At 50.7% G+C, this 23,721-nt stretch overlaps 9 protein-coding genes across 9 annotated transcripts; 4 read left to right on the top strand and 5 right to left on the bottom strand.

The window, feature by feature from the left end:
* Positions 1-1,308: 1,308 nt before the first annotated feature.
* Positions 1,309-4,017, bottom strand: LOC9638441 (ferredoxin--NADP reductase, leaf isozyme 1, chloroplastic). Its single transcript, XM_002993678.2, has 10 exons — positions 3,852-4,017; positions 3,293-3,551; positions 3,088-3,221; positions 2,931-3,009; positions 2,784-2,875; positions 2,640-2,717; positions 2,517-2,579; positions 2,221-2,455; positions 1,755-2,165; positions 1,309-1,567 (listed from the first exon to the last, which is right to left on the bottom strand). The coding sequence occupies exons 1-9, from the start codon at positions 3,963-3,965 to the stop codon at positions 2,098-2,100; spliced, it is 1,122 nt and encodes a 373-aa protein (XP_002993724.1). The 5' UTR covers positions 3,966-4,017; the 3' UTR covers positions 1,309-1,567; positions 1,755-2,097.
* Positions 4,018-4,293: 276 nt separating this feature from the next.
* Positions 4,294-5,317, bottom strand: LOC9638463 (glycine-rich protein 2). Its single transcript, XM_024667315.1, has one exon. The coding sequence runs from the start codon at positions 5,180-5,182 to the stop codon at positions 4,610-4,612; it is 573 nt and encodes a 190-aa protein (XP_024523083.1). The 5' UTR covers positions 5,183-5,317; the 3' UTR covers positions 4,294-4,609.
* Positions 5,318-5,470: 153 nt separating this feature from the next.
* On the top strand, positions 5,471-7,231 carry LOC9638440 (pentatricopeptide repeat-containing protein At2g13600). Its single transcript, XM_002993692.2, has one exon. The coding sequence runs from the start codon at positions 5,471-5,473 to the stop codon at positions 7,229-7,231; it is 1,761 nt and encodes a 586-aa protein (XP_002993738.2).
* A 64-nt stretch (positions 7,232-7,295) lies between these two features.
* Positions 7,296-9,746, bottom strand: LOC9638439 (pentatricopeptide repeat-containing protein At4g02750). Its single transcript, XM_002993676.2, has one exon. It carries the CDS (start codon positions 9,744-9,746, stop codon positions 7,296-7,298), a length of 2,451 nt encoding a protein of 816 aa, XP_002993722.2.
* A 44-nt stretch (positions 9,747-9,790) lies between these two features.
* On the top strand, positions 9,791-11,109 carry LOC9638438 (sec-independent protein translocase protein TATB, chloroplastic). Its single transcript, XM_002993691.2, has 5 exons — positions 9,791-10,054; positions 10,114-10,244; positions 10,304-10,363; positions 10,421-10,493; positions 10,549-11,109. The coding sequence occupies exons 1-5, from the start codon at positions 9,826-9,828 to the stop codon at positions 10,836-10,838; spliced, it is 783 nt and encodes a 260-aa protein (XP_002993737.2). The 5' UTR covers positions 9,791-9,825; the 3' UTR covers positions 10,839-11,109.
* LOC9638460 (ferredoxin) lies at positions 10,850-11,574 on the bottom strand. Its single transcript, XM_024667337.1, has one exon. It carries the CDS (start codon positions 11,470-11,472, stop codon positions 11,017-11,019), a length of 456 nt encoding a protein of 151 aa, XP_024523105.1. The 5' UTR covers positions 11,473-11,574; the 3' UTR covers positions 10,850-11,016.
* A 188-nt stretch (positions 11,575-11,762) lies between these two features.
* LOC9638459 (pentatricopeptide repeat-containing protein At2g35030, mitochondrial) lies at positions 11,763-14,360 on the top strand. The gene has a single exon (XM_024667348.1). The coding sequence runs from the start codon at positions 11,763-11,765 to the stop codon at positions 14,358-14,360; it is 2,598 nt and encodes an 865-aa protein (XP_024523116.1).
* A 24-nt stretch (positions 14,361-14,384) lies between these two features.
* LOC9638437 (TATA-binding protein-associated factor BTAF1) lies at positions 14,385-22,108 on the top strand. Its single transcript, XM_024667330.1, has 28 exons — positions 14,385-14,563; positions 14,633-14,727; positions 14,785-15,002; positions 15,058-15,115; positions 15,178-15,259; positions 15,322-15,629; positions 15,677-15,785; positions 15,848-16,400; positions 16,464-16,596; positions 16,673-16,741; positions 16,822-17,033; positions 17,086-17,290; positions 17,340-17,483; positions 17,540-17,938; positions 17,997-18,431; positions 18,488-18,607; positions 18,663-19,118; positions 19,181-19,713; positions 19,771-20,263; positions 20,316-20,384; positions 20,437-20,541; positions 20,590-20,811; positions 20,871-21,101; positions 21,148-21,197; positions 21,249-21,358; positions 21,414-21,496; positions 21,547-21,753; positions 21,816-22,108. The coding sequence occupies exons 1-28, from the start codon at positions 14,500-14,502 to the stop codon at positions 21,984-21,986; spliced, it is 5,934 nt and encodes a 1,977-aa protein (XP_024523098.1). The 5' UTR covers positions 14,385-14,499; the 3' UTR covers positions 21,987-22,108.
* On the bottom strand, positions 22,051-23,665 carry LOC112343594 (extensin-1-like). The gene is made up of 2 exons (XM_024667334.1): positions 23,325-23,665; positions 22,051-23,261 (listed from the first exon to the last, which is right to left on the bottom strand). Exons 1-2 carry the CDS (start codon positions 23,542-23,544, stop codon positions 22,237-22,239), a joined length of 1,245 nt encoding a protein of 414 aa, XP_024523102.1. The 5' UTR covers positions 23,545-23,665; the 3' UTR covers positions 22,051-22,236.
* Between the last annotated feature and the right edge of the window lie 56 nt (positions 23,666-23,721).

Raw genomic sequence — 23,721 nt, 5'->3', positions numbered from 1 at the left:
TACCACTACATAATACTTTATTGTGTCCACCAAGACACTTTTGCTATGTGTTAGTTATATTTTAATCTCATTGGCTATTTATGAAAAATGTTAATCTAATAGTAAGAATGTAGAGATTGTCTTGAATACTAAAGCACCATTCTATATTTATTAAGTTTTTATAATTATTTTGGAGATTAACTCCTAGGTGAAAGCCTAAAGCATACTTTTATAGGGGTGTAAGTCAAGAATGGGTGACCAACTTGATATATTGTTTAGCTTCTTGCTAGGCATTCAACTTGGTTATAAACTTAAGGTTTATACTATATTAGATGGTGGAGTACCCATATTTTATATTAGGTATATTGAAATAAACTAACTCTGTTTTGTGTGTTGGTTTTAGCATTAAAATGTTAAATGCTCTAGAATTGTTTCATTGTCATATTTATATCTTTTTATTTATTGAATGTATGCTTGGGAATTACTTTATGCTTTTTTTCTTTTGTTCTTTGGTTGTATGTTTAGGAATTGTTCTTGAAATTTAAGTTCTTCTCCATTACCCTTGATATGTGTGTCCAATGGTTAAATTCCACTATGTGGTTATTTTATTGTAAATTTATGGTTATAACACTTGAAACTTTTCTAATTTATATGTTTTCCTTCTTATCTTTCTCTAATTTTTTTGTTATTAGTAATGTTATAAATGAGTATATATCCAATGTTTAAGTGTTTGAAGTTTAAATTTCATTTTATTTTGTTACTATAGATGGAATTTATGTGCTTTTCAATAATACATCATATCATCAAATATTAGAGCATGTAAGGAATGATGCCACACTATGTTATTGAATAACTATCTTATAATAAAAACTTCAATTAAAGTTTATTTAATTTTTTAAAATTAATATATATTTATTTTTGAATATTGTGTAGCAACTCTTACTTGTTGTCAACAATGTTATTTTCACGTACATAATCATAATATAAATATTCTATTATGAAATCACCCAATTAAATTACCCTGATCATTTTCAATGAAGTAAAATTTCTACTGAAGTCCACACTTAAAAGAAAAAAAAAACAAAAATGAGAGACTCCATGTGGTTGAAAATAAAAATTAAGGCAATGATCCTTAGACACAAGACTCTTGATCATGGCAGAATGGGATCTTGGATCCTTCAAGCCTTGCTGGGTTGAAGGCAGTGATGCTGAAGTGCTACCACTAAGAAGGTGAGGGAGGATGTGGATAATGGTCCTATCGCATGAGTGACTGGAGGATGATGATCCAAAATTTGATACGACCGAGAGAAAGATGAAAAACGCAAATGCTTACTTGAAAATGAATGGTTATTGGTTTCGAGAAGTTCTTCTATGTTTCTTGTTTTGAATCACACCGTCAAGCAAAAGAGGTGGAGCTTGGATCACGATATGCTCATGGTTGACATTCCCAGTCTCGCAACTTCATCGTCGTTGGGAAAGATCCCCATGAGCCTGCCTTTGGAATAGATGTAAGCCACCATGTATCCGGCCTGGAGTCCTGTGAGTGCCGCCACCACCATCGCTGGACCTTTCACCCTGGCGCTCGCTCCTAAAACATCCAGGAAAGAAAAAAATCACATCCTAGAAAAGACACGAAAACTTAACAAATTTCTGCCCAAACAGAAATCCCAGACGCACATAGGCAGGAAAACGAGAAATCACGTCCACGAATCGAAGATTTCGCTCGAAGACCCACACAAGATCATCCCCCAGAGCTACATTTCTCAAGCACTTACCGGCGAGATAGCCGAATGGAACCGAGGCGGAGGTGTAGGTGAGAATGTGCATCATGTCGCGGAAGCTGAAATTGGAGACGACGGCGCTGACCTTTGGGAACTCGTAAATCACCGGATACTCGGGAGGCTCCACCCATCGCCGCGGCATCGTCCCTCTCTCTCTCGCGCGGATAAACCCTAGAAATAGATCTCCAACACTTTATGCCACCGTGGCTGCCAACGCGTAAGTATCCATTGACGTGTCTAGTTTAAGCGACGTGGCAAAATGACGTGTCACTTTTACAAGGAGCTTTCGACAAATGCTGCGGCATTGCATCAAGCGATTTCGCGAGCGAAGCTTTGTTTAGTAGACTTCGACGTTCCACTGCTCGCCTTTCTTGAGCTGCTTCTTATACTCCGCCCAGTCGATCCCTGTGGTCACGAATTTTGAGAGCTAGAAATGTATGAATGAAATCTCAATCGTTACCTTCTTTGGCTGCGAGGCTGGTCATGATATCGTCGATTCCTTTCTCCATTCCTTTCAAGCCGCACATATAGACGTAGGTGTTGTCCTTCTTGAGGAGGTCCCAAAGCTGCTCGGCATACTCGGCCATTCGCGTCTGGATGTACATCTTCTCGCCCTTGGCGTTTGTTTGCTCGCGGCTCACTGCGAAGTCGAGGTTGAAATTGTTTGGAAACTTTTCTTTCATCTTCTCGAATTCCTGAGAGATTGAAAAACATGGCAAGTTTATGCATAGATAGCACGAAAGCTCAAAGCCGCACCTCTTTGTACAGTAGTGAGCTGCTAGTTGGAACTCCCAAGAACAACCAGGCTAGCCCGTTAAACTGCCAAAGCCAACATTCTTGTTTACTTTTGAGAAGAGACCTTTTATCTAGAGAACTCACCTTATAGTCGTCGTGTTTCTCAAAAAACATCCGCCACAAAAAGCCTCTGAAGGGTGCGATACCAGTACCAGTACCAAGCTGATGAAAAGAAAAAAAGCAATAGGAGTGTCAGACGTGAAATCCTCGGAAATGGATTTGTTGTACCATGATAATTGTGGCGTTTGGATCGACTGGCATGAGCATCTCCTTCCCAACAGGTCCAGTTATGCTGACTTCATCTCCTGGCTTGAGATCGCCTGCAAAACTTGTTTGGTTGATGTGAACTGTCGTTGGAAGGAGAGCTTTGCTTACAGAGAAAGTTGGAACACACGCCCTTGACTTCCTCTCCCTTGTCATTCACGTACACGAGGCGCTTCACGCACAAAGACACCTGCGAGGAAGATAAGACTGAAGCTCGATGAGAACTCGTTGAATTTCCAAACAAAAAAAAAAGAGAGAGGAAACTTACAGTCTTGTAATCGCCGAAGTCCCCTGGAGCACTGCTAGCAATGGAGTAAAGTCGAAGTTTCTGAGGTTTTCCCTTGGCATCCAATCCGGGCGGGACAATTCCAATGGACTGGCCTTCTCGGTATGGAATTTTTCCTGGAGACAAGCCAGTGTTACAAGTGATCGAATCCACAAGGGACTTGATTTTTCACATGAAACGCACGTACCTTCGGTCGTAAAAACCATATGCCAAGTCTCTCCAGGAGCATCATCTCCCACAATTTTGGTGTTGAGGAGGCATCGCCCGACGTAAGGTTCCTTCGGCCTAAACAAGTTGGTGACAACTCCTTCCTCGTCTTTCTTCTTCACTTTCTCCACAGTTTCAGTGGACACCGCCGCTGCTCTCACGGAAAAGTTCCAAGTCGAAGGAGATGGCCTGTGGGTGTACGTTAGATCCGACGATGAGATCTTCCCTCCAAAGAAGGACTGCAAAGGAGGAAGGGCGTAAAATAAAAGAAAAGAATCGATCGACAGGGCAAGAATGAGACAATGCAGCTGAGCTTTCGATGCAGATGGCGTCACAAGTAGAAAACGACGGGATCGCACTGCAAGGCAAGCATTCAAATCGCGAGCGCGAGAATTCATGGCAAAATATTTCTTCACTCGTTCCAACAGGCACGGATTCTCAGCACCGCAATGCAGCGCAGCAGCAGTATCTATGGATCCTCGGGAGAAGCAAGCCAGAGCAATCTCTCTCTGGCAGGAATCGAATCAAATTTCCCTCACCTTGCTCGCGCCAGGAAATCCGACTCGATCGCTCCGCTCCGCCACCGGTGGCAACTGCCCTAGGGAATGTGATGAATGAATCGCCGCTACCGATGCCGCCGCCAGGGCCGCCATAGCTGCCGATCGAGGGAGAAGCTGTGCCTAGCCACACAAACGATAACTCTTTACAATCACACCGGATATTCACGAGAACATTCCGTTTGGACAAGGCGTGAATATTCCCGGCGCTCTGTGGCCAGAATGTAGCGCATCGCAGCCGTCCATCCCGTGGGCGATTATGCCCATCTTCCGGGCCGGAATACGGCGAGATCTACATCGCGGATCTTGTCAGTGGGACAGTGACGCGCAACTTGCTACGTAAGAGCTTTGGTCGTAGAGACGTTAAAAGTGATGAGAGCTATGTGGGCAGCAAAAACGAAGAACATTGTCTTAAACACTTCCATTTTCTTGGAACTTTTGGGGGAGAGATTTTTTTCCTATTCATCAATCAAGGCAAAAATGGGACAATGGATTACAAGGCGTTGGAGGAAGGACTCCACAGCTCTCCACAGCTCGAGCCTTCCACAAAAACGTCGATTAAATCCCTCGCAAAGAGACTTGATAGTAGTGAGTGAGTAGCAGCAGCAGCAATCAACCAAACGAAGAAACAACCAGAAGGAAACCAGAGAGAAAAACTAAGAAGCAGCGATGATGATCACGATCGACGAGTGCTGCCACTGCAAACGATGATCATTCATCCAAACGCCCGCGCCGGATCATCACTGGGGAGCATTGGGGCAGTCCTTGGCTATGTGGCCCGACTGCTGGCAATTGTAGCAGTTCCTTCCACCGCCGCCGCCGCCTCTTCCACCGCCACCGCCGCCGCCAGAGGGACAATCGCGCGAGATATGGCCGCTCTGGCCGCACTTGAAGCATCCATCGCCTCGACCGCCACCACTGCGGCCACCACCACCGCCAAATCTTCCTCCGCCGCCGCGGCCAGAGTCCGCGCCCCTTCCTCCGCCAAAGCCGCCGCCGCCGCCACCACCGACAAAGCCACCGCCACCGCCGCCGCCGCTGCCAAAGCCACCGGCGTCGCGCCTAGAGGCGCCCTGGACGAAGGAGCCCTCGGGGCCAGTGACATCGAGCGCCTTCGTGCGCCCATCTTCGCTGCGATCGATGGTGAACTCTACCGCCTCGCCGTCCTTGAGTGAGCGGAAGCCATCGGCGTGGATGGACGACTGGTGGACGAAGAGATCCTCGCCGCCATCGTCGGGAGTGATGAAGCCGAAGCCCTTGGCGCTGTTGAACCACTTGACCTTGCCACTCTTCTTCTCCGCCGCGTCCGACATCGCTTCCTCTCTCACGCTAGGAATCGAGCGCTCTTGGGAAAGAGAATGCGAACAGAGAAATCTACGCGCCTCGCGCGAGGTAAAACCCTAACACTCGCTAGAACCCTAACCCAGCCGCCAATCACAACCGACCTAATCTTCTGACCGGATTTTATCGCCGCCGTCAAAATCTACAGCCTGTCTTTGACGGCGAGCTGCCGCCGTCGGATAGAGTCAATGCCCTGGACAGTCAATGCAACGGTCGTGTTTGACTTCCAAGAACCCTAGAAATTGAAAGGGCATCTATAGATGCGATGGGTTCGAATTGCGCGCGCTGGCCGCCCCCGCCCGGCAAAGGGATCGATCAGGCGCATCTCACTCCTCGCGGAGCACAGGCCACCGATCGCGGCAGTCCGCGCGAAGCTAGCGGGCGTGATCGACTACCTCAGAGACGAGAGGAATCGCGTCGACTTCGACACGATCAAGAGCGCGCTCGTCCTGTGCAGCGATTGCAAATCCCTGCCCGATGGCCGCTTCGTGCACTCCCGGATCGTGGCGCTCAAGCTCGAGGGCGAGCGCAGCCTCTCCTCCTTCCTCATCTTCATGTACGCCAAGTGTGGCGATCCCGACGCGGCGCTGGCCGTCTTCGCCAAGATCAAGGAGCTCAACCAGGCCTGCTGGAATGGGCTTCTCACGGCTTTCATCCTCAATGGCCGATCCAAGCAGGCGATCCATCTCTTCCGCGTGATGCAGCTCGAGGGAACCGCGCCCAATCGATCCACCTTCGTCACGGTCTTCAATGCTTGCACGCGAATCGGCTCCATCGCCACCGCCAAGGGCATCTACGCCAGCATCGCCCACCTCGCAGCGGTGTGTAGCGCCGATCTCCACAACGCGCTGCTCAACACCTACTGCAAGCTTGGATCTCTCGCCGACGCCATCGCCCTCTTCGCCGAGATCGTGGAGAAGAACGTTGTGTCGTGGACACTGCTCGTCTCGGCATTTTCCCAGCACGGGCATTTGGATCTCGCGATCGTTTCGCTTCAGCGGATGCACCACGAAGGGATCCAGCCCAACCGGATCACCTTCCTGGCTGTTCTTGACGCTTGCATCGGCGAGAGGGAGCTCGTTATCGGTAGAACGATCCACCGGAGCTTGATCGACGCTGCGATGGACAAGGAGGTCTCGGTGGCGACGTGCCTTGTGGACATGTACACGAAGTGTGGGAGCCTGGACGAAGCTAGAGCGGTGTTTGATGGCATGGGCGCCATCGCCGACGTGATCACTTGGACTGCGATGATCTCGGCCTACGTCAAGAGCGATCAAGCACGAGAAGCGCTGCGGCTCTTCCGGATGATGCAACTGGATGGAGTGAAGCCCAACTGCGTCACCTGTTTGATCTGTCTCAACGCCTGCGCCAGCCTCACGGATCTCCGAGAGGGGCGATTCATCCACGAGAAGATCACGCAGAGTGGATTCCAGGAGATCAATCTCAACGTTGGAAACGCGCTCGTCGACATGTATGGCACCTGTGGGAACCTCGCGGTTGCCAAGTCGGTGTTTGATCAGATGCTCGAGAAGGACAAGGCGACTTGGAACTCGCTCATCGGATCTTTCTCGCAGTTTAGCGAGAGCTCGTCGACGCTGGAGCTCTTCTTCGCCATGCAGCTCGAGGGTGTCTACCCCGACGCGATAACTTTCGTGGGAGTTCTCTTCGCTTGCAACTCCGCCGGGATGCTGGCTGACGGACACCAGTTCTACGTCTCCATGCTCCTCGACTTTGGCATCGAGTGTCGGTTCCAGCACTGTGGATGCATCCTCGATCTGCTGGCCAGAGTTGGATGGCTCGACTTCGCCGAGGAGTACGTGAGGACGATGCCGTTTTATCCCGATGACAAGAAGTGGATGACGCTGCTCGGCTCGTGTAAGATCCATGGCGACATCCACCGCGCCGAGAGAGCGGCGCAAGGATCGATAGAGCTCACTCCGGGCGACTCGTCGCCATACGTTGTTCTGTGCAACGTTTACGTGAGCGAAGAACTTGACGAGATGGCTGCTGCTGCTGGCTGAGGAGCTACTATCAAAGTTTCGAAGTTCCTCCACCTCCATTCTTCGTCCTTCCTTGGTTCGATGATCAAGGAGGAAGGGAGTGGAGATTGGAGAGCAGCAAGTACGTTGCCGGATTGTACGAGTTCATCCTCTCGGCAACCCGAGCTGCTCGATCGCGATCGACGTAGCTACGACATGCCCCGAGGAGCGAAGTCCACGCGACTTCATTCGGCTCGTAAGGCATGTTGAAGATGAGATCCTCGGCAAGTTCCAGCTGACCCGTGCGTGCCAGGATATCAATCACGCACACGTAGAAATCCAGCGGGGGAGTGACACCAAAGTCAGGCTCTAGTGACCGCAGGAACTCGTACCACACCACCCCGGCATGGCTCCACGCCGAGAGAATGCCAACGTAAGTTATCCTGTCGGGCTCCACTCCCTCGACGAGCAGCAGCTGGAACAAATCCATGGCTTGATCGGTATGCCCGTTCTGGGCATAGACGCACAGCATCGTGTTCCACAGCGCCAAGCACTTGTCCGGGAAATCATCAAACATCTCCCTCGCAGCGTCAAGGTGGCCACACTTTCCATACATGTTGACGAGCGAAGTTTGCAGGAGAACATCACCCTCGAGCAGCCGTGAATCGTCCCTCACGCAGCTGTGAACCATCTTGCTATCGGCCAGAGACGCGAGAGTGGAGCAGGCATCAATGAGCACCATGAAAGTCACGGCATTGGGCTCGACTCCATCGGAATCCATCACCGGCAGGAGCTTGAGCGCCGTGATGCTGTAGCCATTCATGGCGTAGGCTGTGATCAAGGCGTTCCAGCAGATCACGTCCCTCTCCGGCGCTCGATCAAAGGTCTCCTTTGCTCGATCGATATAGCCGAGATGGGCATACCCGGAGATGATCCCCGTCCAGGACACCAAGTTCCTGGCGGGCATTCGATCGAAGCTCTTGCTTGCCTCGTCCAAAAGCCCGCAAGAGACATAGCCCTGGAGGAGAGAGTTCCAGGCCACGACCGTACGGCACGGCATTGCACGGAAGGTGGAGTGGGCGTCCCGTACGCTGCCGAGCTGGCAGTGCCCCGTCACCAGCACCGTCCAAGTGACCACGTCGCGAGCTGCGAGGCGCTCGAACGCTTCCAGCGCTCGGTCGAGGCGATCGTTGTGGACGAAGCTCGCGATGATCGAGTTCCAGGAGACGACGTTGCACTGGGGGAGATGGAGGAAGAGGGACTCGGCGATCTGGAGCTGGGCAGTGGCGGCGGCGATCATCGCGTTCCAGGAGGCGGTGCTGTGGCGGGGCATTCGATCGAAGACGGCGGCCGCGCTGTGGAGATCGCCGGCGTGGGAGTGCGCCTGGATCAAGACGTTCCAGGCGATGAGATTGCGCTGGGGCATGGCGTGGAACCGGCGCGTGGCCTCGCCCAGGAGCCCGGCCTGGGCGTAGATCGTGACGAGCGCCGACCAGGACACCAGGCCGCGGTGGGGCGATCGATCGAATACCACCTGCGCCGCGTCGATGTTGCCGGATTCGACGTGCGCCTGGAGCATCGAGCTCCAGGAGATTGAATCGTGCTGCGGCATTCGATCGAAGAAAAGCTCTGCCTGGAGGGAATCGCCGCGCTGGGCACTGGCCGAGACCATTGCGTTCCAAGAGACGATGTCACGGTGGGGCATTTTCTGGAAGAACTGGTGGAGATCGCGATTGTCCTCGCCGAAATCCGCGAGGCCCTGGATGATCACGTTGGAGGCAAAGACGTCCCACTGCGGCATCTTGGAGAATATCTCCGATGCCTGTAGCAGATGCCCATTCTCGGCAAATGCGGTGATCGCAGCGCCCCAAGAAACTGAATTGCGGCATGGAAGATCATCGAACAGAATCTTGGATTCCAGGGGATAGCCGCTCTTGGAGAATGCTGTGATCATCGAGTTCCAAGATATGGCGCTGTGCTGTGGCATCTTGGCAAACGCTTGCTCGGCGATTTCCAGTTGCCCATTGAGTGCCTGTTCTTGGAGCACCACATTCCAGGAAACGATCCCGCGCTCCGGCATGGAATCGAAGAAGCACATCACTCGATCGAGATCGCCATGGCCGCCCAGCGCCGTGAGCATCGTCGTCCAGGAGAAGAGATCCGGCTCGGGGATTTCATCGAACAGGAGCGCCGCGCCGTGCAAATCCCTGGAATCCACAACCGCCGCCAAGAGCGTGTTCCAGCTCGCGATGCTGCGCTGCGGGATGTGATCGAAGACCCGCCGCGCTCGATCGAGGGATGGATCGTTGCGAGCGAGAGAAGCCAGCGCCATATTCCAGGAGAAGACATTCTTGCCGATGGCGATCGCATCGAAGGCCTGGAGCGATTCATCCGGGCATCCGCAGCTGCCATACAATCGGACGAGCAGATTTCCAAACAGCGCATCTCGATCGAGACCGAGATCGGCGAGCCGCGCGTGGAGTTGTCGACCTTCGAGCAGCGTTCTTCCAAGAACACACTGACGCAGGAGAGCTAGCCACGTGTCATGATTTGGCATCGATAGATTGATCTCAATGCCACGTGGCAGATTTTAATCTTACATCCTGTAGTTAGGGTTCCTGGGCTGGACGGAGAACATGATCTCCGTGGCGATGGCGCCGCTGGCTGGCGCTGGAGCTGCCTTGACGGAGCAGCATTCTAGGAATGGGTTCCGGCTAGCGATTCATAGCTCCAGGGGTCGTGGCGGAGGCGCCAGGGCTTGCTGCTCGAAGCTGATCTTTCCAAGGGCCGGTCTCTGCTACACAAGCACTTGGAGCTCCTGGGTTCATCAAAATAAGCTGGATTGCTCGTTGCTGCTCTCAAGAGGTCGGTCGTCGCTGGAAATCATGAAATATCTGGCATTGATGTTCTTCGCGTCTTTGTAGCTAGATACAGATCCTCCAATCGGCCCTACAGAGGTGTTGTGAGATCTTCGTTGCTTGGTGTTGGAGCTCCGGAAGTTATCGTCATTGCCGTGGTGGCGCTTCTCGTGTTCGGACCGAAAGGCCTGGCTGAGGTATGAGTTCTTTCTTTTGGGGGATGTTTAGCCCGCTAAGCCGGGAGCAGTGTGTGTAGATTGCCCGGTCGCTGGGACAGTCATTGCGAGCATTTCAGCCAACTATACGGGAGCTCCAGGTTCGTGTGTGGTGAACGATAGAAAGAAATGTGAGCTCATTGATTTGTAAATTGCAGGAGGTTTCGAAAGAATTCAAGCAAACTTTGGAAAAGGAAATTGGTCTGGACGAGCTGAAGAAACCCGCGGAGTGTAAGTTCTTCTGAGACATCGTTTTCTAAGTTGCAATGCTACTCTTATTCAACAGCGCCTAAACGAGCACCACCACCGGTTAATGAGAACTTTGTGGTGGACGAGCTCACAGCCCAGCTCAATCTTATGCAACAAGAGAAGGAGAATGCAGACGCGCAAGAGACGAAGCCAGAAGAGGTGAATCCCAGCTCTGTGGTCGTTGCTTCATCGTCGGGAGATGATACGCCTCCCTCTCCAGCTCCTTCAGAGGTAGAGACGACTCCCTCTCCAGCTCCTTCAGAGGTCCTAGAGACGACGCCAGTGAAAGAGAAGGAGGCCGCTGTAAACAACGTTGCAAAGGACTGAGAGAAGTCTAGTTACACGGGTGGTAAGGATTCAATTCATTGGGGAATTCGGAATCATAAGCTAAGTGAGGATCGTTTCGTTTTGCAAAGGCTACAGATAAAATCATACAGCAAAGAGTAGCGACGACAGATCTCCCAGAACGAACAGCCAGAGGAAGGAAAAAATTACTTTTCCTTCTCTAGATGTTATCCTCCTGGTGGGTCAAGATGACAACGTCGCTGGTTGGCCTCGCAACGCAAGTGAGAACGAATCCACTCCCGATCTGATCGTCGTCCAAGAAGTTCTGGTCCGTTTGATCCACGCTGCCGCTGACGACCTTTCCTGCACACGAAGAGCAGGAGCCGGCACGGCAAGAGCTTGGCAAGTCGATGGATTGCTCCTCCGCCTCGTCGAGAATGTAGACGTCGTCGGGACACTGGAATGTTTTCTCGCTGCCATCCTCGAGCTTGAGCGTGACTTTGTACTTGGCCATGGCGACTACTCTAGCTCTGCTGCTGGACAGACCAAACTTCTTGGCGAGTGAGATCGGTGCCGGGGACAGGGATTTGGTGGAGATCTTGGTGGGCGATGCCGCGACGATTGGTAGACGCACAGCGGACGCTGCCGACGACGTTGCGGCGAGAATCGACGCCATTGGGATCGAAGGAAGCTCGTCGGTGCTACAAAGAGAGAAAGGAGAAAGGAGCCCGCGTTATAGAGGAGAGAAAGAGCGCACCTTGGTTCTTGAAGATAGAGAGTGACGGGCGGGGACGAGCGTGACGGGTATTGTTGTGGTGGAACTTGTGCTGCGGCCGTCGCCTGACGGGCCGGTGCGCGCCACACACGGGCTTCTGGCCAATAGCGTCGCTTCGCGGGCTTATCTTTCTGCCACGTGGACAGCGTTTCCACCGTTGAATTAAATGCCGCTCGAATGCTAATCGGGCTATGCTCACGAGCTTCCACGTTGCAGTTAGAAGATTCTCGAGTGGAATTAGGGCTTGCGAGCGTGACGAGCAGGATGCTCTTGCGCGGATCCTCCGAGATTGTGGGAATGCCAGGGATTTGGAGCGCGGGAGGAGAGCGCACAGCCAGATCTTGGGCATCGATCACTGCAAGCGCAACAAATTCCTCGCAAACCTCCTGGTCCAGATGTATGGGAAATGCGGCTGCGTGGAGGACGCAGCGGAGGTGTTTAGCGGCATCGATCAGCCCAACCAGTTCTCGTGGAACATCTACCTCCAGGCGTATGCCGAGAATGGGCATATTGATTCGGCAAGGAAGATCTTTCTCCAGATGGAAGAGCGCGATTCCGTGTCTTGGAATTGCCTCACAGCGGCATTTGTGCAAGGCTCCCATCTCGAGGACGCGAAATCTTGCTTTGATCGCACTCCGCAGTGGAATGTTTTCTCGTGGAATGCGATGATCACAGCAATGGCCTTTCGAGGCCATTTGGAGGAAGCGAAGAACTTGTTTGATCTAGCAGGGCACCGAGACGGTGTTACATGGAATGCCATTCTCACTGGATATGCCCGGCATGGGTACTGCGACCAAGCCAGTGATTTGTATAACAGAATGAATCACTGGGATTTAGTGTCGCAGACGACGATGATCCAGGCATATGCCCAAACCGGGGATTTGGAGAACGCGAGAAGTGTCTTTAATTCTATGCCCGAGAGAGACGTGGTGACCTGGAATTATATAATGCAAGCTTACACACAAAACGGCTGCTTGAATGAATCGAAGGAATCCTATGGTCGAATGGCGAAATGGAACATTGTGTCGCTGAACACTATGATCCTGGCGTATGCCCAACAGGGAGATGTCGATCTTTTGAAAGAAGAATTCGCAAAGCTTCCGGAGAAGAATGTGATTTCCTGGAACACCGCAATGGGAGCAATGGCGCAACACAACCGGTTGCATGAAGCGAAGAACTTGTTTGATTTTATGCCGGTGAGAAACGTAGTCTCATGGAACACCTGGCTTGCAGCAAATGCCCAATCTGGAGATTGCAGCGAGGCGGAAAGAACATTCGATCTTATGCCACACCACGACGTTGTGACGTGGACGACGCTCGTCCACGTCTACTGTCACCTAGGATATCTCGGGGAGGCAAGCGCCATGCTGGACAAGATGGCACGCACATGTGGCATCGTCGTCACGGCCGTGTGGAACTGCCTCGTTGCTGGATATGCCCAGGCCGGGCAGATCGAGCAAGCATGGGAGATCTTTGGGGGATTGATCCAGAGGAACATTGTCTCTTGGACATCAGTGATCCAGGGACTGGCCGAGAGTGGGCATTTGGATCGAGCAAAGAGAGTGATCGAGATGATGCCAGAGCATGACGTTGTCACTTGGACTGCCTTGTGCCAGGGGTATGCCCAGGCCGGGTATGTGGGCGATTCGAGGAAAATCTTCCAAGAGACGGTGTCGCGGAACATCGTTACTTGGACGACGATGATCCAGGCGCATGCGCAGAGCGAGAGCTTGGATGATGCGAGAGAAGTTTTTGATCGAATGCCCGAGCACAATGCCGTGTGCTGGACTGCGATGATCGTCGCGCTCGCCCAGAATGGCTGCCGCGAGACTGCGCGATCGATGTTCTTGGAGAAGATGGAGGCGCTCGACGTGGTGTCTTGGAATGCGATGATCGCAGTGAGCGACAGTGTGGCGGGAGCGAAGGAGATGTTCGAGAGAATGCCGGCGAGGGATGCTGGGAGCTGGAACACGGTGACAGCGGCATTGGTTTCCAATGGCGAGCTGGAGCACTCACTGATCGCGTTTGAGCGCGCTCCAAATCACAATCTCGCGTCTTGGGTGTCGCGGATCCATGCGCTCGCACAGCTGCTGCGAATCGACGAGGTGAAATCGGCGTTTGATCGCATCCCGGAGAGGAATCCCGCTGCCTGGAATGCTCTTATCGATGCATTTGCTCTCAATGGCTTCTTGCGGGATGCGAGAAGGAGCTTCGATCTCATGCCTTGCCGCGACACGATATCCTGGAACGCAATCCTGGGCGCTTTCTCTCATCACGGTTTGGTGGATCGAGCGCTCGAGATCTTCGATTCCATGCCGCTGCGGGACGTAGTCTCCTGGAACTCCATCGTTGGCGGCTATGCCCACAATGGGCATTGCGGATTGGCGATGGAGTTCTTCCGTGCGATGGTCCAGGAGGGCTTCCAGCCCACCGAGCTCGCGTTTGGGAGCATCTTGAGCGGATGCAACCACGCCGGTCTCGTCCGCGATGGATGCCAGCATTTCGTGGCGATGATCGCCGACTACCAGGTCGCGCCACTGCGAGAGCATTTTTGCTGCTTGATCGATCTCCTCGGCCGCGCCGGGGAGCTGGAAGAGGCCGAGGGGATGATCGCCCAGATGCCACACGCCCCCGATTCCATCGCCTGGGGAACGCTCCTGGCGGCGTGCCATATCCACCCCGATCTCGATCGCGCTGCGCGTGCGGCCGATAGAATGTTTGAGCTCGATCCTCCCGGCGAGGCTGGGCCCTTCGTGCTCCTCGCGAACATTGGAAGATCGTTTGAATGACGAGTTAAATTTAATTGGTGCTTGGCTAGGGTTAGGGCTTCTTCCAGCGATGGCAGGGCAGGGCAGCGCGCTTGTGCCGCTGGGCTAGGCGACGCCATCGGCAGCTCTTGACGATTGGAGCGGACTAGGGTGGGGCGGCATGGCTCAGCAGCAGCAGCAGCAGCAATCGTCTCGGTTGAATCGGCTGCTGACGCTCCTCGACAGTACGTGAATTCGTCCCTCTTTCGTACTTTTTTGCCGATCTCTTTGTGTTTGTGAATGGAATTTCGCAGCTGGATCCACTTCCGCGACGAGGCTCACTGCTGCGAAGCAGATTGGCGAGATTGCGAAGCAGCACCCCACTGAATTGCAAGCTCTCCTGAAAAGAGTGTGTTTGTTTCTGCCTTTTCCATTCATGCGCGCTACAAACTTGGCTTTGTGACAGGTTGGGCACTTCCTCCGAAGCAAGAGCTGGGAAACGCGTGTGGCCGCCGCTCATGCAATTGGATCCATCGCCGAGAATGTGAGTCATGTAACTGTGAGGGAGCTTGTCGCTAGAGCACAGAAGAACATCCAAAGGATGGGGTGCACCACTTTGAATCTAGAGAATGTCTTGACGGCTAGCGGGGAGAAGCAGCCATCGCCAGGCCTGGCGTTCAGTAGGTACATTTCTCCGACATCGTGTTTGCGCTGCGCCTAACGGTGGTTTTATCGCCAGGTTTGATGTTCACAAGGTTTTGGAGTCGGGCCGGCTATTGCTTGCATCCGGTGGTCAGGTTGGCATCTTTAGAAGTTTTTGTGTTGTTTAGTCCTTTGGCCGACGCTTTGTACATACTAGGAATTTGATGTTTCGCTCGACAGTACAAAGACTTCAGTGGAAAGGCTGGCACACCAAAAGCAAAATCTGCGTCGCCGACTGGGTAAAAGCTTTACTTGTATCGTCGGAGAAAGGCCGACTTAATATGTCTTTTCTTTTGGTCAGGACTAGACGAGTTCGTCGATGTTAATGACATGATTCGTGACGAGGATCTCATGATGCAGAGAACACCAGTTGGCGATAGTAGCATTCACAATCATGTGTACCAGCGGCAGGAAGTTCAACAATTGGTTGCCAACATGGTTCCGGGTGTCCTTCCAAGGACACTAAGTGCGAGAGAGAAGAACATGCTTAAACGCAAAGCTAAATTTTTTGTCAAAGATGGATCGAAGGAGGAAGCGGAGCTAGAAGAGCCTAGTAACAAGCGTCCTAAATCTGTTGTGAATGAGCAATCACAACAACAAACTGATAAGGTATTCTATAGCGCTTCGTTGTTTGTAGCTAACCGGTGCTTTCGCAGCTCGTGTTAGATTCTGTGCTAGAGGAGGACGGTCAGGACATTTTTGCCGACGGTCGCTGGCCATTTTCCCGCTTTGTGGAGGCTCTCATGCATGATATTTTCGATCCTGGTAATTTGTGTGTCTGCAATTTTGGGAGCGTCAATGACCATTTTGGTTTTTGTCATACGCAGTCTGGGAAATTCGCCATGGTAGTATCATGGCGCTTAGAGAAATATTAAGCTCACAAGCAGCTTCTGCTGCCGTAACTGCTCCTGAAACATCTTCAACATTTACAGCAAACAGAGTGGAGACCAAAGGCCAGGAGGCAGTTGTTGATACTAAATTGGAGCCTTCTCAGGAAACAAAGGTGGAGCAAAAGAACGAACTAGTTTCCGACGTTAAAAAGGAGGAACAGAAGGGCGGAGACAAGATGGAGCGTGATGCAGAGAAGATGGAACTAGTTTTCGACGGGAAAAGCGAAGCAGAGGAGATTGTATCTGACCAGCCGAAGACTGAGGAACAGGAAATGGAGAACACGAATGACCGGAAGGATATTGCTGTCAAAGGGGAGCTAGATCTCAACCAAGACGTTCCAGAGGTCAAAGGGGTCGCCTCAACAGAGAATGACCCGAAAGCGGCATGTATCTCTAAAGAAGTGGCTGCTGCACAAGAAGCATGGCGAGCAAACTCGGAGTTTCTTCAAGATTGCACTATTCGGCTTATTTGTATCTTTTCTCTTGATCGGTAAGTCATCGCGTGTATCTTTTTATTTATTTATTTATTTATATTTTGTTTTTTGGTTTTTAGATTTGGTGACTTTGTTTCGGACCAAGTGGTTGCGCCTGTGCGAGAAACTTGTGCTCAAGTTCTGGGTGCGGTGCTCAAGCAAATGCATTCGCCACTAGTTCATGAAACTTTCAGTATCCTTCTTCAGATGCAGGTAATCTCACGGTGCAACTCATACCTGAATTTTCATACTGATTTTGACAATGCTTGTCCGTATAAGCTATTTACAGCGGCGTTCAGAGTGGGAGGTCAGACATGGCAGTTTATTGGGCATCAAGTACCTGGTGGCAGTCCGACAGGTAGTCTTTGTTTTCTACGTTTTAAGTGTTTTCATAAGGGGTTTTATTTATTTTGAAAGTTTTGTTGCTGCTACATGCAGGAAATGATAGGTGAACTTCTTCCTCGGGTTTTACCTGCCTGTATAGCTGGACTTGAAGATCCTGATGACGACGTGAGATCAGTTGCAGCAGACGCTTTGTTTCCAGCTGCCCGCGCAATTGTGACTCATGCGAGTCATCTGGTAAAAACTATCCTGATCTTGCTGTGGGATATTCTACTTGATCTGGATGACTTGAGTCCTTCGACTAACAGGTTGGTCTAGTAAAAGATGTTTACGCTTGAGACTAATGTATTGTCTCTGCAGTGTAATGCATCTTCTGGCTGAGCTTTATTCACAGCCTGAAGCGTTACTTCCACTGAATTCTACCTCTTCGATTGACTTGAATGCGGACATGGCTCTGGACGAGCAACAACAGGATTTGGATGATTTATCTGTCTTAGCCCCCCGGCTTTGGCCTTTTATGCGGCATAATATTTCATCTGTGAGATATGCTGCTATTCGAACTCTGGTACGTTCTTCGCAAGATTTCGTAATTGCTGGTATAACTTCTGTGTTAGGAGCAATTACTGGAGTCGGGATCGACATGTTGGGCTCTACGCATCCTTGACGATATGCTGCGCATGGTCTTTCAGAATTTGCTTATGGAATCAAACGAAGAAATTCTGCAGTGTTCTGGGCGCGTCTGGCGTCTATTGATTCAGGTAGTACTTTTGTTTTCTGATTATAAATATTACTATTGTTTAACATATGCTTGCAGTGTTCACATTCGCATTTGCAACCATCGACGCTATCCTTCTTTCCAACGTGGCTGAAGCTTGCCAGCACCGCGGCTGGTGCTTCTTTGGAAGCCTCGAATATGTTTTCGCCCACGTCTCTACCAAAAGGAAGCCGTTCTAAAGTGGTGGCTAAGCTAAGTGCATCTAAACTTATAAGCCGAGGAGAGTCTCACTCGCATGGTCCAGAAGCCCAAAAACATTCTGACGTGGTTCCGAAAGTAGTTGTTGGTGCTGACGGAGAGAATTCTGCTGTATATATGAGGATTGCCACTACATCTGCCTTGGGAGTTTTGGCTGGGAACGTACCTGGTTCAATGCTGGACCTTATATTTCAGGCTCTAAACCAAGCTTTACATTCACCCTCAGGTATCCAGAGACAGGTGTGTATAGTTTATTCAAGGTTTTGTCGATCACCTTTCATTAATCTTTATTTCACAGGTCGCATCCATGGTTCTTATATCATGCTTCAAGGAAGTAAGATCCTTTCCTGTTGAGAAGAAGGCGCCGGTGATTTCTGCTTTTCGACCTCTAACATCATATTTACAAGTGCTCCTTTTACAAATTGAGCCTTCGCATCCGACTCCGGACTCTTCTTTGCCTTACGCGGAACTTTCGAGGACTTACGCTAAGATGAGGGCGGAAGTTGCCGCACTCGTTAAGCATGCTGAGGCTTCGAACTTTGGATTACCAGTGGACTTGCAACCAGTGGAAAACATGTCCGTAGAAGCTGCTATAGACGCTGCAATGAAGTTTATTCCTTTGGAGGAATGCAATGGAGCAGTTTCCGATGAGAAAACTTGCTCCGCTCGAGACATGATGGAGTCTGCTCGACAGCGTCTTCTTGCTACCGCAGGCTATCTAAAATGTGTTCAGGTAACTTTTGGTCACTATGTTGCATTCAGTTGCTGATGGCTATATTCTTGCCTCAGGTTAATCTGCATGGCACAGTTTTGGCTTTGATGGCTAGTGTGGTCGTATGGATGGGCGAGCTACCGTCGAAGCTGAATCCTATCATCCAACCTTTGATGGGCTCCGTCAAGCGTGAACAGGTGAATACGGAAGCTTCTTCAGAGTAATTTGCAACTTGTTTAATTGTTTTTATAGGAGGAAGTACTGCAGCAGTGCGCAGGAGAAGCTTTGGCAGAAGTGATTGGACACTGTGTTGGTCGGAAACCGTGTCCTAATGACAAGCTTATCAAAAACCTGTCTACCATGGCATGTGCTGATCAGCTTGAAACTCCATTGGCGACTGAAGCGAACTCGTCCTGGACCTTCGATGATGGTGACTATTCATTGAAATCTTCATCGACTGCGTTACGAAAGATGGAAGTTGCTTCCATTGACGACAAAGCAAAGGTTGAAGGAATAATTACGAGACGTGGTGCAGAACTGGCACTTAAGGCGCTTTGCCAGAGGTTTGGTGATTCTCTTTTCGAAAAGCTTCCGAGGCTCTGGGACTGCCTAACTGAAGTAATCAAGCCTTCCGATCCTGGTCATATTCATGATGCGTTTCTAGTAGAACCAGTTGCCGATCCTCAAGCGCTTGTTAACAACCTGCAGGTATGCTTATCTTTGTTTTCTCATTCCCTTTTCTCCTGATGACGCTCTAAACCAACCTGCAGCTTATACGCGTTACTGCTCCTTTCCTAAAAAATGCCATGCAATCGAGGATATTAACACTCCTCCCTGCAATATTTGGCTGCGTTCGACATCGTCATGCGGCTGTAAGGTGTGGTGCGTCAAGATGTATCACAGCGATGGCCCGAACCTTGAAAGAGACGATCATGACTGCTGTCCTAGCAAAAGCCATGCCAATGCTTACTGATGGTACATCTATGGAGGCAAGACAAGGAGCAGGGATGCTGGTGACGTTTCTTGTCGAAGGCATGGGAATGGAACTCGTAGGATACGCTCCGTTTCTCATCGTTCCGTTGCTGGGCTGCATGGGTGACAGCAACCAGGTTGTCAGGCAAAGCGTGACTCACAGTTTTGCCGCCTTGGTTCCACTTCTTCCACTTGCTCGAGGGGTACCACAGCCAGAAGGTATCTCCTCTCTAAGTAACTCAGACGATGCCAGGTTTTTGGAACAATTACTGGATAATAGTCGCGTCGACGACTATAAGCTGGCGTTTGATTTAAAAACTCCGCTACGCAGGTACTTGTCTCCTAGCTCGCTTTCGTTGGTTGTACTGACCGATGTCCTTTTAACCAGGTATCAACAAGAAGGTATCAACTGGCTAGCTTTCTTAAAGCGTTTTAAGCTCCATGGTGTTTTGTGCGATGACATGGGTCTGGGAAAGACCCTTCAAGCTTCTGCGATTGTTGCTTCAGATATGGCTGAGCGTATTGCTGCTGGCCAGGGGAAAGAGTCGACGTTATCTTTGATAGTATGCCCACCAACATTAGTGGGTCACTGGATATACGAGATTGAGAAGTTCATACCGGCCGAACTTCTGAAACCTTTGCAGTATGTGGGGCAACCTCAGGATCGGTTATACTTGCGCAATCAGTTCTCGGCTCACAGTATTATAATCACATCTTACGATGTGCTTCGAAAGGACATCGAGCATCTGAGCCAAATACAGTGGAACTTCTGCATCCTAGATGAAGGACACATCATCAAAAGCGGGAAGTCCAAAATCACTCTGGCTGTAAAGAGAATTCAAGCCGAGCACAGATTAATTCTCAGCGGTACTCCTATTCAGGTAAATGTCGACGCTGCTTCTTAAACGCAACTAATCCAAGCTCTGATTTCAGAACAATGTACTAGAACTATGGTCATTGTTTGATTTTCTTATGCCGGGTTTCCTTGGAACTGAACGCCAGGTTTAGCTGACGTATAATTGTTTTTCTTGTGTTTGACGGCATCTTGTTCCAGTTCCATGGTAGCTATGGGAAACCGTTGCAAGCTGCAAGAGATCCGAAATGTTCCGCGAAAGAAGCTGAGGCCGGGGTGTTAGCCATGGAGGCCTTGCACAAGCAGGTACATTTCGTCCTTGTCACTACGTTCGCTCATCCTGTTATAACTCAGGTCATGCCTTTTCTGTTGCGCCGGACAAAAGATGAAGTGCTAGCGGATTTACCTCCCAAAATTATTCAAGACCGTTACTGTGACTTGAGTCCGCTTCAGCTGAAACTTTATGAAAAGTTTGCCTTTTCTCAAGCCAAGAAGAATGTGGCCACCATGGTTGAGGCGTACGGTGGAAATGCTGATGACCGAGGAAACACGTCAGCTCCTACGCACGTCTTTCAGGTCTTTTTTTTATTGTGCTTCACTAGCGTGTAGTTGATCTTCTATTTTCTTTTTCTCAGGCTCTGCAATACCTGCGAAAAGTTTGCAGTCATCCTGTTCTTGTCCTAGACGGACCTCTGTCAGAGAACGTCAATGAGGAGAATGGCAGCATGGATATACATGATATTCAAAACTCGCCAAAGCTTCTGGCCTTGCGAGATATTCTCGAAGAATGTGGCATCGGTCAATGCAACGGCGATAATTCTACTGCCGGGGGACAACATCGTGTTTTGATCTTTGCACAACTAAAGGTAAAGGTAAATGAAGAGGCGTAAGTGCTTATCATCGATTTGGCAGGGTTTTCTTGACATTATTGAAAAGGATTTGTTTCAAACACACATGAAAAGGTTAGTGTGTTCTTTCAGCTCCGGCTAACTAGCGCTTGTTTTTATATTCAGTGTGACATACATGAGGCTCGATGGCTCCGTTGACGTTAGCAAGCGTTTTGAGATTGTGAAGGCTTTCAATTCTGATCCAACAATAGACGTGCTTCTTCTCACTACACATGGTACAGCGTCGGCATTTTACTTGTTCTCGGGGCCTGATGGTTATTCATTGTGAAGTGGGTGGCTTGGGATTAAACCTTACAGCAGCAGACACGGTTGTATTTATGGAGCATGACTGGAATCCTATGCGTGATTTACAGGTAACTTGATCAGAGATGCAACAGTGTCGATATCAATGTTCTTTCTACAGGCTATGGACAGATCTCACAGGCTTGGACAACGGCGGGTGGTTAACGTGCATAGACTGATAATGCGTGGAACTTTAGAGGAGAAGGTCATGAACCTTCAACGCTTCAAGCTTTCCATTGCGAACACGGTTATCAATGCGGACAACGCGAGCATTAGCAGTATGGACACAGGCCAGCTTCTCGACTTGTTTACCTTTGACGGGAAGAAGGTATCCAGACACACAGGCTTCCAGTCACTGACTACTAACATCTCTGGTTTGTATATGTCCAGGCTAATGTCCCAGGTACGAGCAAGGATAAGGAGGAAGAGGCTGCAGGATCGAGTGGCTCGAAAGGCGGCAAAGGACTCAAGTCGATGCTAAGCTCTTTGGAGGATCTCTGGGACCAGTCACTATACCACGAGGAGTATAATCTTGGTCAGTTCGTCTCTCGCCTCAAGTGATGGCTGCGGACGGCGATAAAATGCGTCACAACATTTTGTTTTTGTGATCTGTAAGTTCCCGGGATAGGTAGGATGTAGGAAGCATTTGTAAATAATTCAAGTGTCTCACAGTTGCAGAGGTACGCAAGTCTTTGAACAAGCATTTTGTTCAAAGCCTTATCAAACTCCAAAGAACTAAATTTTTATCGGTGTTCTTGGCCTCTCAGCTGTGCATAGCTTACTCCAAGCCGGGGTCATCTTTCGAGGTACTTCAGTCGTTTATATCTTCCTCTGGCAATTCAGAGGCATCTATGGCTAACTTTCCTCGCTTGACTCCGAAATCCCAGGTGATGCTTCTCGGTGGCGGCGGAGGCGAAGAGTACTTGTAGGCATGAGGAGGTGGCACTTGAACAGGAGACTTGGCAGGAACAGGTGGTGGAGATCGATTATGATACGTAGGTGGTGGTGGAGGAGAGTGGTAGAAAAGTGGAGGTGGAAGCTTTGTAACAGGCCCAGGTGATGATTTTGGAGGTGGCGGCTTGCTACTTGGTGGTGGCGATGGCTTCTTAGGTGCCATTGGAGGCGGATACTTGTGAGAAGTTACAGGAGGTGGTGGTAATGGCTTCTGAGGTGCCATTGGAGGCGGATACTTGTGAGAAGTTACAGGAGGTGGTGAAGGATGGATCTGCGGAGGTGGAGTTTTGCGGAAGTAGATTGGAGCCGGAGGTGGATGATGGTATTTCACAGGAGCTGGAGGTGGTGGGGGTGGGGACTTGTAAATGTATGGATTGAACGGCGACTTAGAAACTGGAGGAGCAACTGGTCGTGGAGATGGTGGTGGCGGATGGTGAGAAACAGGCGGAGGAGTGTGAGAATGGTAGCTGGGAACGCTTGGCGGGGGTGGATGATGGTTTGGGACGTGCTTGAACGGTGGCGGTGGTGACGAGTACTTGTAAACTGGCGGAGGAGGAAGAGGAGGAGCAGCGGCGGTTTTGCAAGCTCCCGGACGTTTGAGAGGCCGGCACGCGAAGGGACCGGAAGTAAACACGACCTCTCGCAGGGATTTGTGGACGAGTAGAAGCGGAGCTCCCGTGTGACCATCTCCCATGGAGCTCACCTCATCGCAGTCGCCGGTGCTTGGGCCTCGCAGAAGCTTGGCTTTGCATCCCTTAACGCCGAAGATGGCTGGAATCTCGTCCATGGGAATGGTGAAGACGCCGTGAGTGTTGGTGTATCCAACGCCGGAGAAGGTCACGAATCCATACAGGTCCACGCATTTGATGCCTACCTCGGCGTCTGCTCGACACAAGAACGAAGAACTTCTCTCAAACTTCTACCAAAGATGGTTTTCTTGCGTACCATGGAGAGGGAGGCTCATGTTGCCAACACGTCCGTGCCAGCATCGATCACAGACAACATGGCCTTTGACGAGAATTTTCGGCTTCTTCATCTGGAACTCGAAGTCGTCGTTTGGATCGAACGCCTCGTTTTCAGCTTCTACTTCTTGTCCCAGAACCGGAAGTGCTGCTGCTGCTAGCACCACCATCGCTACAAGCAGCAGCAGCGGGACCTTCTCCATCGCCAAACCTGGAAGTTCTTTGCTGGCTACATTGAAATATACAGAAGAACCAGAGCGCGTTGGTAGCAGCTTTGCAGAGGAATTTATCGTGTCTGGAGTTTCAGGTATCTTTTGGAGCTATCTGTGTCTGACTGTCGACTCATGACTGCCGACTCACGGGGCGCTCGTCCTCGGACA

The sequence above is a fragment of the Selaginella moellendorffii genome, unplaced genomic scaffold (genome assembly GCF_000143415.4).
Source record: "Selaginella moellendorffii unplaced genomic scaffold, v1.0 SELMOscaffold_169, whole genome shotgun sequence".
NCBI classification, from domain to species: Eukaryota; Viridiplantae; Streptophyta; class Lycopodiopsida; order Selaginellales; family Selaginellaceae; genus Selaginella; species Selaginella moellendorffii.
This window is presented reverse-complemented; position numbering and strand designations above follow the sequence as displayed.

What these genes read in the sequence shown, in the direction of transcription:
- LOC9638460 (XM_024667337.1), bottom strand. Translation starts at nt 11,472, where the DNA reads ATGGCGTCGATTCTCGCCGCAACGTCGTCGGCAGCGTCCGCTGTGCGT.
- LOC9638459 (XM_024667348.1), top strand. Translation starts at nt 11,763, where the DNA reads ATGCTCACGAGCTTCCACGTTGCAGTTAGAAGATTCTCGAGTGGAATT.
- LOC9638438 (XM_002993691.2), top strand. Translation starts at nt 9,826, where the DNA reads ATGATCTCCGTGGCGATGGCGCCGCTGGCTGGCGCTGGAGCTGCCTTG. An exon ending in GACCGAAAGGCCTGGCTGAG is followed by an intron (nt 10,245 to 10,303) that starts GTATGAGTTCTT and finishes CAGTGTGTGTAG; the next exon opens with ATTGCCCGGTCGCTGGGACA. An exon ending in GCTGAAGAAACCCGCGGAGT is followed by an intron (nt 10,494 to 10,548) that starts GTAAGTTCTTCT and finishes CTTATTCAACAG; the next exon opens with CGCCTAAACGAGCACCACCA.
- LOC9638463 (XM_024667315.1), bottom strand. Translation starts at nt 5,182, where the DNA reads ATGTCGGACGCGGCGGAGAAGAAGAGTGGCAAGGTCAAGTGGTTCAAC.
- LOC9638441 (XM_002993678.2), bottom strand. Translation starts at nt 3,965, where the DNA reads ATGGCGGCCCTGGCGGCGGCATCGGTAGCGGCGATTCATTCATCACAT. An exon ending in GATTTCCTGGCGCGAGCAAG is followed by an intron (nt 3,552 to 3,851) that starts GTGAGGGAAATT and finishes CCTCCTTTGCAG; the next exon opens with TCCTTCTTTGGAGGGAAGAT. An exon ending in CAAACGCCACAATTATCATG is followed by an intron (nt 2,718 to 2,783) that starts GTACAACAAATC and finishes TCTTTTCATCAG; the next exon opens with CTTGGTACTGGTACTGGTAT.
- LOC9638440 (XM_002993692.2), top strand. Translation starts at nt 5,471, where the DNA reads ATGCGATGGGTTCGAATTGCGCGCGCTGGCCGCCCCCGCCCGGCAAAG.
- LOC9638437 (XM_024667330.1), top strand. Translation starts at nt 14,500, where the DNA reads ATGGCTCAGCAGCAGCAGCAGCAGCAATCGTCTCGGTTGAATCGGCTG. An exon ending in ACCTGGTGGCAGTCCGACAG is followed by an intron (nt 16,742 to 16,821) that starts GTAGTCTTTGTT and finishes TGCTACATGCAG; the next exon opens with GAAATGATAGGTGAACTTCT. An exon ending in TCTGGCGTCTATTGATTCAG is followed by an intron (nt 17,484 to 17,539) that starts GTAGTACTTTTG and finishes ATATGCTTGCAG; the next exon opens with TGTTCACATTCGCATTTGCA.
- LOC112343594 (XM_024667334.1), bottom strand. Translation starts at nt 23,544, where the DNA reads ATGGAGAAGGTCCCGCTGCTGCTGCTTGTAGCGATGGTGGTGCTAGCA. An exon ending in CATGAGCCTCCCTCTCCATG is followed by an intron (nt 23,262 to 23,324) that starts GTACGCAAGAAA and finishes TGTGTCGAGCAG; the next exon opens with ACGCCGAGGTAGGCATCAAA.
- LOC9638439 (XM_002993676.2), bottom strand. Translation starts at nt 9,746, where the DNA reads ATGCCAAATCATGACACGTGGCTAGCTCTCCTGCGTCAGTGTGTTCTT.